Source organism: Clytia hemisphaerica, unplaced genomic scaffold (assembly GCF_902728285.1).
Source record: "Clytia hemisphaerica strain Z4C2 unplaced genomic scaffold, Clytia hemisphaerica genome assembly, whole genome shotgun sequence".
Classification (NCBI taxonomy): domain Eukaryota; kingdom Metazoa; phylum Cnidaria; class Hydrozoa; order Leptothecata; family Clytiidae; genus Clytia; species Clytia hemisphaerica.
In genome coordinates this window covers 1141940-1156599 of record NW_027104370.1, presented here as the reverse complement: position 1 = coordinate 1156599, position 14660 = coordinate 1141940, and the positions used below count along the sequence as shown (strand labels likewise).

Sequence of the window (14660 nt, the reverse complement as noted above, 5' to 3'; positions counted from 1 at the left end):
GCTTCTAACAAAACAGTCGAGCGATTTTACAAAATGCCCTCTACTATTTTAACTTTGTCCATAAATTAACTCAAAAGGTTTATTTGAAAAAGTTGAAGATTATCAGATGCTTACTACTTTATGGCAAAGGAGATTAGGGGCTAGAGAAGGAAGTTTTTCTCATAATTTTAGCCTAGAATACACCCTCGACCGAAAATCATGTGCCGAAGAAATATCTAAAAAATATTGAAATAGAAATTTCTACCACTCGCGCTGTCGTAGGGGTATGATAGGACATATACTACACGTCTGTTTTCTTCGTTTGACACCTTTGCTTTGTTCAGGTAGGTTGAGGCTGGAGCGCTCCGACATGGTTTGCCTCTTTTTGTTGTTTTGGTGTTACCGTTAGAGACACTGATATATCCTAAAACTCTAGACCTATTTTCCCGCAGCCACGGATGTAAGATAAGAAATCCTATCAAGTCTTATGCGTAAAAATAGAGATCTGTGCTCTCTATCGAAATTGAACCATTCCAGAGGCTAAATATGTTGGAATAGCGGCTAGACGAAAAAAAAGGTGAAAAAAAAACTGAATTTCCATTTTTAGGGCCCGCATATCATTGAAATTTTGTAAATTTTGCTTACGCGCATGCGTTTGCCAAAAGAGTCGCAGTACAGTGAGAGGGTATTTCAGGTATAATGCAAAGGAGTACACAGCTTTAAGAATTTGAAGAAAATTGAGTGCCTCGAATGCCTTCCTGATTATTTTTGAAAAATTCTTGCTGGTAGTAGTAAATAAATATTCAAGCCTGTTCAAGCAGTAATTCTGTGAAAATTTCATTCGAAAAACAACAGTATTGAGGTGACAGCAAGCATTCAAAGTTTCGCATTGGAAAATTAGTTCCTCTTGAAATAAAATGTGCGTTATTTGGTCCTAAATTTCTAAAAATCTATTTTAAATTTATAAAAATATACTTCAAACAAGCTAATTAGAGAGGGCAGTGCGAAAAATTGAAGACTTGAAAAGTAGTTGTTCTTCAATTGAATATTGTAAACACTATGAAGGTCAAGAATCTTGTTAGCTTCGAATTAGAGTCATGTCATCGAATTGTGAACAAAGTTACATCATGTCGAATTTCTCGATGTATACTCGATTTGAGTAGAAAATACTTTTCAGTGAACTAAACTAGCCCTTTTACGATGTTTTGGTGCGATTATTTTCAATATTTTGTTTTAGGGTTATAATTTCTTTACCCATTAAAAATGTTTAAAATAATTATAAAAGTTCTTTGTATAGCTTTTCAATAATTTTTATACCATAGAAAAATTTGGGCCTTCCATTTTCCGAAATAATCATTAACGAGAAATGAAAGGGCGTATTGAAAAAGAGAAAGGTAAAACGAGCTTAAGGGCAAAAAAATTCAAAAAATTGTACTATAAGGCTCAAAATTTTTCCTGCACTGTAAGGGTCCGATTTTAGAGACCTGATTTTTGGCCGAACGTACGGTCGTTTTCAAATCGAGTGCCCCCCCCCCGGGGTCGCAAATAGCCGACATGACTCTAGGTTCCTTATAAACCACGGAGACACAAGCTTTTTGATATTGAATTGACACGGATGTGGAGCAAGATTGGTTAGAAAGAGGAAAAGAAAAACATTTTTTTTGCTTATATCTGCACAATATAACAATAGACAAACAATGTCCTAATAAGAAACATGTGCCTAATAGGAAACACTTATGTAAAAGTATAACCTTTAAACTAACCCTCAATTACTAATCATGTAATATGACGAAGCCTACTACTGAGCATTATCAGTTTATTGGTATCGATACAATTTTTCTACCGCTCGTGAAGGTGCTGGAGTGAGGTAAAACCTGTTTCATCGGCCAGTTTAAAATGCTAGATTAGTGACTAAGCTATTTCAAAGCAGACAACTGATAAATTGAGACAAAAAATCTTCAAATCAAAATACTTTAATAAGAGTTGTTTCAATGTGTTAAAAGGTGCGTGTGAACAGTGCTCATATGAAGCGAATTGACTTTAGTCATTAAAGAAGTCCCATCAAATTGCAAAAGTAATTCAGACAACTCAAAAGATCAACTCAGAAAGAAAACTTACATCGAAAATGATGACTTTCTTGACATCTCCGAATTTCCCGCATTCCGTCCGTAAATCGGTTTTCAAATCATTGATCAATGACGGGTCACGCTACAAATGAAAATAACAACCAATAAGTGAACAAAATCCTTCTTTTATTGTGCTTTTAGAGATCGTGTTATCACTTTGGGGCTTTGGCTCCATGAGGAAGGGAGAGGGAGAGGGAGAGGGAGAGGGAGAGGGACGGTGCTGTCAGCAAGATTCTCATTACAAACTCAAACGATAAGATCGATTAGTTAAATCAAAGAAAACAAAAATTGTGCAAAGTTTTTTGTTCGATTTGGACTTAGTTAGAGGGGGCAAACATCACATGGTTTAAACAATGACACACCCTTAGCTCTGGTTTAGACGGCCAACGTTTCGCCCTGTTTATTCATAAATTGTGAATAAAAATAGGTAGAAAGTTGACTGTCTAAAATAAACTAAATAAAACCTCTTATAAATTTTTTCAAGCAAAGATTTTAGCCGCCAACCTTCTGCCCACTATTTCCCTACTTTAACAATTGGAATAGGGCAGAAAGCCGACAGTCTATTAAACAAGAGTTTGAGCTTTTTTAAAAAAGACGAGCACTAACCTCAAAATCTTTCACGTTGAACATGTTCTTCAAGATAACAATTCTATCAAATTTACTTCGTTTCTTTGGCCGGTCAACCCAATCTAACAACCTAAAAACAAACAAAAGCAAAAGAAGGTCAAATATGGAAAACAACTTTAATAATTACAGTAGATGCGTCTAATAATGGTATGTAATAAACTTCCTAGCCTGCACACCTACGGCGGGCCATTTAGATTTTTTTTGAAAATTCTTGCAGTGTTGCAGTGTTTCAGTGTTACGGTTAGAGTTTACGTGTTAAAAATAGAACATCACTTCACCAAAAAAGGCAAAAGAGTTGCGAGAAAATATTTTAAACATGAAATAGTGCCTTAGTTGCCTAAATGTAAAAAAAAACTTTGCACGTTCTTTTCCGCGAAAAAAGAGGTTGGTACAGGCTACAAATGTCGCGCATTTCAATGCTTCTAGCTTTTAAACTCTCTGAATATATATGAAAACATTTTTAACAGTTTGAAAAGTTTCTTATATGAGAGTAGATCAATCAAAAGTAAGAGAAGTGGAACAGTTTTTCAGCTTTTATCTCTGCTAGTCAAGTCTTACATAATTTGAAAGAATTTAACGTATCAGTTGACAACCGCGACCCATTCTAACCATAAATATAATAAAATCAGTCGAATTAGATTCTTACTTATCTTGTCCTTTTCCTTTCTTGATCTTCTTTTTCTTCTTCTTCGGTTTTTTGTTTGGATCAAATTGTCCTTTCAGTTCAAAAACGGCCTTAAAAAAATAATAACAAAATCATGAAACAAGTACTCGTAAAACATCTTGATAAACTATTGAGCTATTCCAGTTAATCCAAATATGGGTTAGAGTTAAGGAAATCTGAAGAACATTATCAGCTAGATGTGCTTTTCTCAGATTATACAAACTAAAACATAAAATTACTGAAACTCGCGTCGTTTAGGAGCTAAGAAAATACTTGGCCAGCAGGGATTGGACTGAATTGGTTAGTTAGACCGTACATATTCGAGTCGTAAACTTAACGTCGTACATAGCTTAATACGTAACCTTAAATCCCATGACTTTGCAAACACCTCGTGCATAACTCACTGCACGTCCACACTCTAGGGTCCCCACCCAGTTTTTAATTTTTCGGACCCCGCTGTTCTCATTACACCCACCGACCCACCCCCGTTTATTTATTCTTAGTTCGACCTTAATGTTTCTTAAACTTTCGGACCCCCCTTTATATTCAGACCCCTTTCCCGCTACTATTCGGGACCTTAGAATACATATCTTCATGTTTAACCTCGAAAGAATAATACATAACGTTTGATCCACATGAAAAAATGATGTTCTTCTTACCAGTTCGACTTTGATTTTACTTCCTTTGAAATCACCCTCATCCAGCAATTGGCACGCCAATACAACTGACTCGTGCTAGAAAAAATGAGCCAAATATTTAAGGTCGTTTCGGTCAAAATTCATTTTACGGATAAAGATTCAACTGCCACTTTCTAGTGGGAAAAACATCACTCCGGCTTAGGAAAGTTAGCCGGTCAACACTAGCTATTTTCTGTACCTCTAGAAAAACTCTTTACAATTTGCACCCGGCTATCCCGTAATCTGCTGGCATCCACTAACGGATTCGTGTTCCTTATATAGATGTGGTTTTGTAGAAATCTGCATTTCAGACTAGCTATCCCGGTAGTCTGGAAAGTGGTATATTAGCCAAAACGACGGTACATTATAAAAATGAGTAGAAATGGTAGTGCAATGTATCCAAAAAATTAGCACGAACTACTTGGTAGAATCAACGGACACTGTCTCCCACCACGTTATTCACACTCAACTGATTTTACTCTTGAAATTCAAAAATCGGATTCAAAAAAACATCAAGAAATTGGGTATTAAAGTTAAGAAGCTGATCGAAAGCAGGGACATTTCAACTCGCGCATTAAACAAAGGACTGTAATAGACCAGTAAAAAAATAATATACTTTCAAGTAACAGCAACGGCCGTCACCTTTGACTTTGCCGTCTGGTGTTTTGTAAAGTTTGAGCTTCTTTTTACCTGAAAGCAACAAAAATTGTAAAATACTCTAAAAATTAAAGATAACACTGATAAATATGGACTTTTGGCAACTTAGCTTTAAATGGCGAAAAAGTCGAGTTCTATGACTTTTAACATACTGAAACATCCTATACTGGAAATAGGCAGTTTTTTTAAGTTTTAGAGTACTTTTTGAAAAAAGGTTTTCCATTCATTTGAACATAACTATTAATCCAATAAACCAAATTCAATAATTGACTCATCAAAATTTAAGTTTATCTGTCCTTTTTCTAATGCAAAAAAAGTTTTACTCTTTTTGAGTTCATAGAATTTGAGAAAAAGAATTTGAGAAAAAGAATTTCAAAGAGATACACCCATTTCTGGTGCATTCGGTATATAACCCTATGTTGAACGAGTCGGATCACGCAAGCAATACACTAGAGTCGTTTACAATCCCAGAAATAAAATCTTTGTGAATAATGTTATCTTTTGAATTTACCACCCAGCATGCTAAAAAACTCAAACAAACTCTCTTTGTCCGTCAATGCCCCTGGGAAGGTTCTATGATGCATAATAAATGATTCGATTTATATTTCTCGGAAACGATCAACGCAGTATTACTTAGGCGCAGTTTTTGACCATTAAACGTAGGAGTAATTAATATGAAGTTTGAATTCAAACATTCGAAAAAGAAACAATATTCTTAGTTTCTTTTAACAGTGATTTTGCTTTTTTTTAATGAAACGCGAAAAGTTCAATAACTTTCTTCTTACCAGTATCGTCATCCATGATGATACCACATTTCGACATGAGTTCTTCGAATTCCTCTTCACTTGTAGACTCCGGTAGACCACTCACATACACATTGTTGTTCTTCTTAGGGTCTATGTCGAACCATTCTTTTTTCTGTTCCGCAGCCTTTCGCTTTTTACCAATCTCACTGTTGTTAGAAGTACTTGGATCGGCTGCTTTTGACTTCTTGGTCTTGTCTACCAAAAAAAACAAGCGATACTTTTATGGACCTACCTGGTTATCAAACTAATCAGTGAACATTGAAACAGTGAAACACATAAGACATAACTGGTCAAAATACAAAAAAATAAAGAAAATGAAAGCATATCTATTGAGAGAAACTATCAACACTATTGAAAAAGATTTTTGAAAAAGAAATATATCAGAAAAATGCACAGCTTAATAAAAAAACTCAAACCGTCGAACTCTACCGTGACATTTTCTTCTGTTAGAAAAAATAATAATAAAAAAACAATTTGGCTAATAACATTGATATATGCTCATAAATAGTGATTCTTATAGATAAAGATTCGTTTTTCAGCCAAAAAAATAATAAGTGTTTACATAAAACTCAAATCATTAGCCTCCACCGTGACATTTTCATCGTAAAAAAAATTAATAAAAATAATAATAATAATATGGCTAAGAACATTGATGTATTCTTATTAAAAGTGGTTCTTATAGATAAAAATACGATTTTTGAGCCAAAAAAATTTTTTTGCAAAAATCTGCTTGAGCCATCCTTTAACTATGATTGTACCCTACTTTCATGCTAAAAATCAGAAAAAATTAATGATCCAATTTTTCACAAAGTCCAAAAAACCCGTTTTTAAGCCGTTTTTTGGCCCAAATTTGCCTAAAAAATTTTTTTTAGAAAATCGGGCTCCGTCACATTCGAGGGTTTATGGTCATGCACCTTTGTGCCAAAAATCAGAAAAAACTAATGAGCCAATCTCGAGAAAAGCTGGTAACTAACACACTAACTAACGAACGAACGAACATGGGTTAATTTATAGGACCTCCACCCCACCGGGGTAGGTCCAAAAATCATAAAGAATGAATGAGCCAATCTCGAGAAAAGCTAATAACTAAGTAATTGGTAATATGCTTATAAAATGATATCGATTTTGACCCAGCATTTCTCTATAAAAACACGTCTACCGATGACGGTATCGTATTTTCGTGCAAAAAATCTGAAAAAATTAATGATCCAGTTTTAAACCCTTTTTTTAATTTTAGCCGTTTTCTGGCTGGAATTACCCCCCCCCTCCAATTTTTTTTTCCAAAATCGGGCTCCGTCACATTTTGGGCATTATCATTTTGCATCATTGTGCAAAATATCAGAAAAAACTAATGAACCAATTCCGATAAAACTTAATAATAACAGACGGACGGACGGACGGACGGACGGACGGACGGACATACACATGTTAATTCATAGGACCCCCTCCCCTTAAGGTAGGTCCAAAAAGGAAGGCTCTTAGCCTCAGGTATCTTATATAAAACACTAGATAGATCTACTCTGTCCGTAGCCCGGGGGCACTTATTGCTTTTTGATAGACTGGTTGGCGCTAATAAGTGGCCTGGCGTAAATAATGCACCACTTTTAATAAGTAAACTTTTAATATGTTTGTCGTCCTTTAGCCCTGGTAAACTCAAAATTACTTCTCTTGTGGCGTTAGGATTCAAAGGTGTTTTTCTCTAAACCTCCCATGTTGAAAATGACTCACTCTATTTTATTTCGCAATACCCTTAAAAAAGCAAACTTTCGAAGTGGACGTTCTCAAAATTTGTATGGAGCTTCCCAAGGGACTTAAGTCTATTTTGGATTCCATTCGAAATTCTTGATACATCAAGTTTCAAACTGTCAACCTACCATCATCTGTGTTCTTTTCGTCTCCAGCTCCAGGTTTTTCATCTGTTTCTGCATTGACATTAGGATCATGTTCACCTGTCGCAGTGAACCCATAATTCGCTTGATACATCGCTATGAAATCTTCGTCGATCTTTAAAAGGAAGATATGGAGAAGATTGAAAACCTCATGAATTTAATAATGGGATTTCTCGTACCTTATCGGTGATAAGTAATAGACGCCGGTCTCTTTAAACCGTCACTGATCAATTTTGTACCTTCACTGATTAGGCTCTTACAGTGGTCAAAGCGTCAAAGCAAAGTTTTTCGTCTGGGACGGAAAATAGATTTTACACAGCAAATTAGTGCACAATCTTGAAACTTTGGTGAATTACGCAGAGACAGGAAAGCCTCTTTATATACGCGGAAACAGAAATCCGTCTAAGACGAAAGAACTTTTAAAAGTGTAAATAACGCCAAAAAATTTATTTTTACTTATTTAATGTGAAATCTATCAATCAACGTACCTTTGGGATCCATCCCCGTTTTGTCTCATCCCATTCATAAACAGTCCCATCATTTGGATCCGTGTAAGTGTACGCTCCTGGTGAAAAATGAAGAAAAAGTTTTTTAGATATTCTTTTTTTTTATGATAAAGAAAGATGTGCCTTTTTGAACATATATACCACTTTTATTTATTCGGCCAACTCCAATACTTTTTTACAATTTTTTGAGGTTTGAGTAATGACTAAACTTACTCAAACCTGTGAATTTTGAGAGAATTGGAGAGTGGTAGTACCTGGTAGTAAAACTAAGAAAAGAAATTCTAAGGGACTATTTTCCGGATCTGGTGACTCTTTTTTCTCGAAAATTGAGTTCATAGGAATTACTATTTGAAAAATGTCCCGGAAATGAAAATGGACGTGTGAAAGGACCATTTCCTGCACAAGATTTTTCTAAGCCCTGTGCAAAAAATCTGGATACCGTAAATCCTCAAATACGCCCGGGCGCTTATTTCATTTTTCAGGCTCTAAGGGGGGCGCTTATTCAAGCGGGGCACTTATTCGAGCGAGGCGCTTATTTTTTTATTTCAGAAATTCGTATATCAACAAATTCGGAATCTGCTTAAACTTAACTGTTTCAAAGGGTTGATTTTTCAAAATAGGATGAATAAAAGAAAAATTGGAAAAATCCAATTGACAATTTCTCTCATTTTATTCTTAGTCGCTTTCTTTCTTTTTAAGACACAGGTATCTACTCAATATTTTATTCAATCAATAACAATATTCAAATAAGCGCCCCTCCCTGGAGAGGGCGCTTATTCAAAGGGGGCGCTAATTCCAGCGGGGCGCTTATAATATCATTTTAACTAAAAGGGGGGGGCGCTTATTCGAGCGGGGCGCTTATTCGAGGATTTACGGTATATGTCTTTTTTGCCCTCTTCAATATAAAGGCTTCCTTCTAAAAGCGTCTTGAAGCTTGCAAAGACCGTTAAAACTAAACATTAAAAAAATCCTTATTTTTGTCACTGATCCTAAAAACATTCGAGTTTTCATTGCACTACAGTATTATCAATAAGCCAGAAGTAGTGTTATTTTTTACTCGAAAGAGAAGTTTCTAAGTGTTTGTTTTGATTCCAGATACCCAGCTTCTTGAAAAAACGACAAACATCCTAAAATAGTTCGTTTATCGTACTGGTTATGACTCGTTGGCGTAAAGTAAAAACAAAACAATCTTAATCTGACCCACTACCACTTGAATCTAGACTGCCTTGAATCTTTAAATAGGCTGCCTCTGCCAGCCAAACTTCATTACGAGCTTTTAAAAGGAACGGTAGGCAGGACACAGGCGACTTTTATAAAACATATATAAAGCTTAGGTGTTAAATTCACAATGAGGCAAATTATTTTGGTTATTACTCTTTTGGCAATACTGACCCTGACACAAGCCATGATGAAGGTAGGTATATGAAAATCATTTCGTTCTTTTTCTCACAACCCTTAAAACAATTTAAACTGTTATATCTCCTGATGTAACAAGTAATTAGAAGCTTCTTTAATAGCTCGTAAGATAGCTTCAGAGACTGGAAAATGTTACAATTCAAATTAAATCGCTAAAGAACATAATCTAATAAAACAAATCCAAATTTGGCGGAAAACTATAAAAGACAAGTGATACTTTTATGGACCTACCTGGTTATGCATTTAACACATATATAATTGATATCTACGTGAGCGTGACTATTAAACAATCATTCAAAACCCAAATAGTGACGATCTATTAAAAGTAGTCGTTTGTTTCTTATAAAAAATCGTTTAGAAACCAAAATTTCATGTTCTTTAAATATTCTTTCATATTCAAGCAAGCAAAAAAACATCTATCTCGTAAAAAAAGTTGAGTAATTTTTAAATCGGGCTTCGACAAATTTGAGTGTTTAATGCATCTTTGTGCAAAAAATCTCAAAGAATGAAAGCGCCAACCTCGAGAAAAGTACCTAAGTAATTGATAATGTGCTTATAAATAAATATCGAATTTGGCCAGTTTTTCTATAAAAACACGCCAAGCAGCCAAAATTTAATGTCTAAACACACATATTCTTCAAAAGTAAGCCCTCGTAGCAAAAAAACATCCATCTCATAAAAAGAATTGAGTAATTTGACTAAGAATATTGATGTATGCTTATTAATAGTGATTCTTATAGATAAACATGCGTTTTTTGAGCCAAAAAATTTTTTTTGCAAAAATCTGCTTTAGCCATCTTTTACCTATGATGGTACCCTACTTTCATTTTTGGCTCAAATTTGCCCAAAAAATTTTTTTTCCGAAAATCGGGCTCCGTCACATTCGAGGGTTTATAGTTAAACATCTTTGTGCAAAAAAATCAGAAAAAATTAATGAGCCAATCTCGAGAAAAGCTGGTAACTAACGAACAAACGAACATACAACGGTTAATTTATAGGACCTCCACCGGGGTAGGTCCAAAAAGGGAGGAATGACTAAATATTCTTTTTGGGCGACTGATTGCCGACAAGATCGATCCTTCCAATTCCCTAACTTAAATATAATATTTTCAATCAAAAAACAGGGATCGAGTGCGCATGGATTCAATAATTACTGTGGTAAAGATGGACGAGATGGACGAGATGGAAAGGATGGAAAAGACGGAATCGGAAAAGACGGAAAGGATGGCAGAGATGGTCGAAACGGAATTAATGGAAAAGATGGAGTCAATGGAAAGGATGGAAAAAACGGAAAAGATGGGACTGCAGCAAAAAAGAATTGGAAAGAATGTGCTTGGTATAACATCGCTGATGATAAAGATCATGGAGTAGTAAAGGTGAGTAAGTTCAATGTCTATTAACTGAACTGGACCCGGAAACATGGGTAATTCTCAGTTCGTCAGCTCGGTGCCGTTGCTTAACCTCTCCCTCCTGCACTGCAAATCTTCTCAAAAATTGTTGGCCACCTCAAAGTGTTCAAAATCAATGGTCTGCACTATGCAATGTTGGAAAGAAGATAACAAGTGATACTTTTATGGACCTACCTGGTTATGCATTTAACACATATATAATTGATATCTACATAAGCGTGACCATTAAACAATCATTCAGAACACAAATAGTGACGATCTATTAAAATTAGTCGTTTGTTTCTTATAAAAAAACACGTTTAGAAACCAAAATTTCATGCTCTTGAAATATTTTTTCATATTCACGACTTCGAGAGCATCTCTTTTTAGCTGAAATTTACCCCAAATTTTTTTTTCCAAGAATCGAGCTCCGTCACATTCGAGGGTGTATAGTTATGCATCTTTGTGCAAAAAATCATAAAGAATAAAAGAGCCAATCTCGAGAAAAGCTAATACCTAAGCAATTGATAGTGTGCTTATAAAAAAATATCGAATTTGGCCAGCTTTTCTATAAAAACATGTCTAAACACATATATTCTTTAAAAGTAAGCCCTCATGAGCAAAAAAAACATCTATCTCATAAAAAAGAATTGAGTAATTTGACTAAGAACATTGATGTATGCTTATTAATAGTGATTCTTATAGATTAACATGCGTTTTTTGAGCCAACTAAAATTTTTTTGCAAAAATCTGCTTGAACCGTATTTTACCTATGATGGTACCTTACTTTCCTGCAAAAAATCAGAAAAAATTAATGATCCAATTTTTCACAAAGTCCAAAAAACCCATTTTTTAGCCGTTTTTTGGCCCAAATTTGCCCCAAATTTTTTTTTGAAAATCGGGCTCCGTCACATTCGAGGGTTTATAGTTATGCATCTTTGTTCAAAAAATCGTAAAGAATGAAAGAGCCAATCTCGAGAAAAGCTAATACCTAAGTAATTGATAATGTGCTTATAAAAAAATATCGAATTTGGCCAGTTATTTTTTAAAAGCACGCCAAGCAACCAAAATTTCATGTCGAAACACATATATTCTTTTTTAAAAGTAAGCCCTCCTGTGCAAAAATCTCATAAAAAAATTGAGTAGTTTGACTAAGAACATTGATGTATGCTTATTAATAGTGATTCTTATAGATAAACATGCGTTTTTTGAGCCAATAAAATTTTTTTGCAAAAATTCGCTTAAGCCATCTTTTACCTACGATGGTACCCTACTTTCATGCAAAAAATAAGAAAAAATTAACGACCTAATTTTTCACAATGTCCAAAAAACCCGTTTTTTAGCCGTTTTTTGGCCCAAATTTGCCCAAAAAATTTTTTTTTTGAAAATCGGGCTCCGTCACATTCGAGGGTTTATAGTTATGCATCTTTGTGCAAAAAATCTGAAAAAACTAACGAGCCAATCATGAGGAAAGCTAATAACGAACGAACAGACGAACGGACAAAGGTTAATTTATAGGACCTCCACCGGGGTAGGTCCAAAAAGAGCAATCAACTAACGCAACGCGCACGCGTGTTACCTGGTGTTACTAAAAGTTTTGATTAATAAAACAAAGGTTTTTCCATCAATTTTCTAGAGCTGCTCATTCAAAAAGAATTCAACCTCGACTTATATGAAAGTCGTCGTATCCTCAGGTATGAGAATCACTAATTGTAATCAATGTTGCAAACGTTGGTTTGTCACTTTCGATGGACATGAATGTGCACCTGTGCCGATAGACGGTATAGTTTACATGCATGAAGGGACCGGTAACAGATATAAGAATCAACATCGACCACAAGTTATCACTGGACATTGCAAGATCTCGAAAAGCAACATAATCAACGTGGCTCTCAATGTTGGAAATTGCAATGGTTACGGGAATGTAGACGCTCAAACCGGCTGGAATTCGGCAACTCGAATACAAATTGAAGAGGTTGATGAACCACAACATTAGACAATCCAATGCTGTCACCCAAAATCGTCAGCAAGTCTACAGGCGGACGAATGGCAGACACATCCGTCCTCAGTTTTTTAAACAATTTCTTGATTTCATACGATTTTTATAAATCTTTTTAACTAAACACCTCTATTAGGGTAAGTTTTTCAACACTGTGCCCTACTTATTTTTAGATTTCATGCCGTATAAGTTTGTAAACAAATTGACAAAGTAACATTTTTCATTACTTTTCCTTCTTTTACAATTCTTTTCATTCCATCCTGTGTGGAAGAGTGGTTTTTCCTTGTATATTACGACGAGAAACCATGAAAAAAACCTCAACAAAGCAAAGAAGCAAACTCTCCAATTTCAAAGATGACGTGCATCGTCTCAATAAAACCTGATCACTATATTAAGGTTGACCTCCGTACTCTGTCTCGAGCTTTTTTTTTCTAAAATTTTTTAGAAGAGCATGGAGTCATCTCCTATTTCCATAGGAAATAATAACAACCATTATCTTTTAACATAGAAAATACCCAAGGGAGCTCAATTTTTGCGATGATGAATTACGGGTGAATTTCACAAATTTTATGTGCTCATTTTATTGGCAAAAAGTGGTGCTAATTCTCAAAATAAAGTTTAAAGAAAAAGGTTGGTTGCCCCTCAACATCCCAATTTATGGCATGGGGTCCTGAAAGTGGGTGATGGATGTCAAATTAATAAAATTTTGTTATTATACCTGTTTGTTGGTTTTGATCCAAGTATTTTTGCCATTCAGGTTTTTCTTGATCGGCAACAGCACTTTCAGCTTGATGTTTCAATTCATCCAACACATTGCCATCCGCAGCACTGCCAGCACTTTCAGTTTTTTCTGTTGTTATTGTCGATGTTGGTGTCTCTGAGGGTTGCGTATATACTAAGTAAAGATATAATGAAAGAAGCTTTAAATCACATTCTAAAATGATAAAATTTGGAAGAGCTGACATTGTGTGGCACTGTCCAGGTAGGTATGATAATCAGTAAAAATATATTTAGTCGCTGTATATCAGACCATGTTGAACGGTGAAGAAGAATGTGATTTTTTATCATTTTGATTTACTATATTTAAAAACAATATATGCAAGTTGTTGTTTGGCAAAAACCCAAAGAAATAGAATAGTGAGATAACCATCAAAAGGAAATACCTGAAGAGATCTAAAAATAATGATTAATAGTATCATAAAATGAAAAACGAAACCATTATATAATTTTTATAAAATTTCTCATTTTTCAATTTTCAAAATTTTGAAAAATACTTGACACTTTTTTGATACTTGCATAATTATTTTATACCTTGAGGCGCATTTATAATTTGTGGTCCACTTGAGATGACATGGGTCTTCAGTTGTTGTTTATTAGATTGTTCTTCTTTTTTAAGAATTTCTGTGTCGCTGTCGGAATCATGTTCGCTGACGTCAGACATTGTCTTAAAATATTATCTTATTATTTTTTCTGTTTTCAACATCTTAAAAGAAATGAAATTTAATTATTAAATGAAATCACTTAACCCTTTAAGTGCCAATGTCAATGACGAGTATATTGGTCATGGGCTATGTAGGAGGGCGAGGCCCTCCTGTAATGCCCAGTTTGAGTTAGAAATCATCGTTTTTGATCTAACTCGTAGGAATTGGATTGTTCTTCATGGCTAAGCAAAAAAAAACAATCAAAAGTGACTCTTTCCAGCAAAATTTTAAGCCAAAAAGTAAAAAAAGATGCAAAGATTTGACAAAAATCTACTTTTTTAAGATTTTGACTCCTTTTTGACCATTTTTGGTCAATAAGTGATCCAAGAACCTCCAAATTTGGCCCTGTTTTACTTGATTTTGTCCTCCAGCGAATTAAAATTTGAGATTTTACTACTGGGCACCTTCCTATCATCCAGGTGCTTTAATTAATTCTCCTAACCTA

General features: G+C 34.7%; 2 protein-coding genes across 2 annotated transcripts in view; one reads left to right on the top strand and one right to left on the bottom strand.

Annotated features, from left to right (window-relative positions):
• Positions 1–14217, bottom strand: part of LOC136818417 (17S U2 SnRNP complex component HTATSF1-like) — a 34632-nt gene extending 20415 nt beyond the window's left edge. The window contains exons 1-10 of the mRNA XM_067074752.1: positions 14046–14217; positions 13453–13629; positions 7914–7990; positions 7411–7540; positions 5516–5731; positions 4690–4763; positions 4056–4130; positions 3379–3467; positions 2712–2802; positions 2098–2187 (exon numbers count right to left, since the gene is read on the bottom strand). Coding sequence (XP_066930853.1) covers positions 2098–2187; positions 2712–2802; positions 3379–3467; positions 4056–4130; positions 4690–4763; positions 5516–5731; positions 7411–7540; positions 7914–7990; positions 13453–13629; positions 14046–14175 — 1149 coding nt within the window. The 5' untranslated portion in view covers positions 14176–14217. The remainder of the gene's footprint in view (positions 1–2097; positions 2188–2711; positions 2803–3378; positions 3468–4055; positions 4131–4689; positions 4764–5515; positions 5732–7410; positions 7541–7913; positions 7991–13452; positions 13630–14045) is intronic.
• LOC136818456 (collagen triple helix repeat-containing protein 1-like) lies at positions 9172–12960 on the top strand. The gene is made up of 3 exons (XM_067074795.1): positions 9172–9345; positions 10472–10723; positions 12372–12960. The coding sequence occupies exons 1-3, from the start codon at positions 9280–9282 to the stop codon at positions 12729–12731; spliced, it is 678 nt and encodes a 225-aa protein (XP_066930896.1). The 5' UTR covers positions 9172–9279; the 3' UTR covers positions 12732–12960.
• Positions 14218–14660: the final 443 nt, after the last annotated feature.

Excerpts from the sequence above, each read along its gene's own strand:
- LOC136818456 (XM_067074795.1), top strand. The coding sequence starts at position 9,280 with ATGAGGCAAATTATTTTGGTTATTACTCTTTTGGCAATACTGACCCTG. Across the intron at positions 9,346-10,471 it reads TGACACAAGCCATGATGAAG|GGATCGAGTGCGCATGGATT; the intron begins GTAGGTATATGA and ends ATCAAAAAACAG. Across the intron at positions 10,724-12,371 it reads AAGATCATGGAGTAGTAAAG|AGCTGCTCATTCAAAAAGAA; the intron begins GTGAGTAAGTTC and ends TCAATTTTCTAG.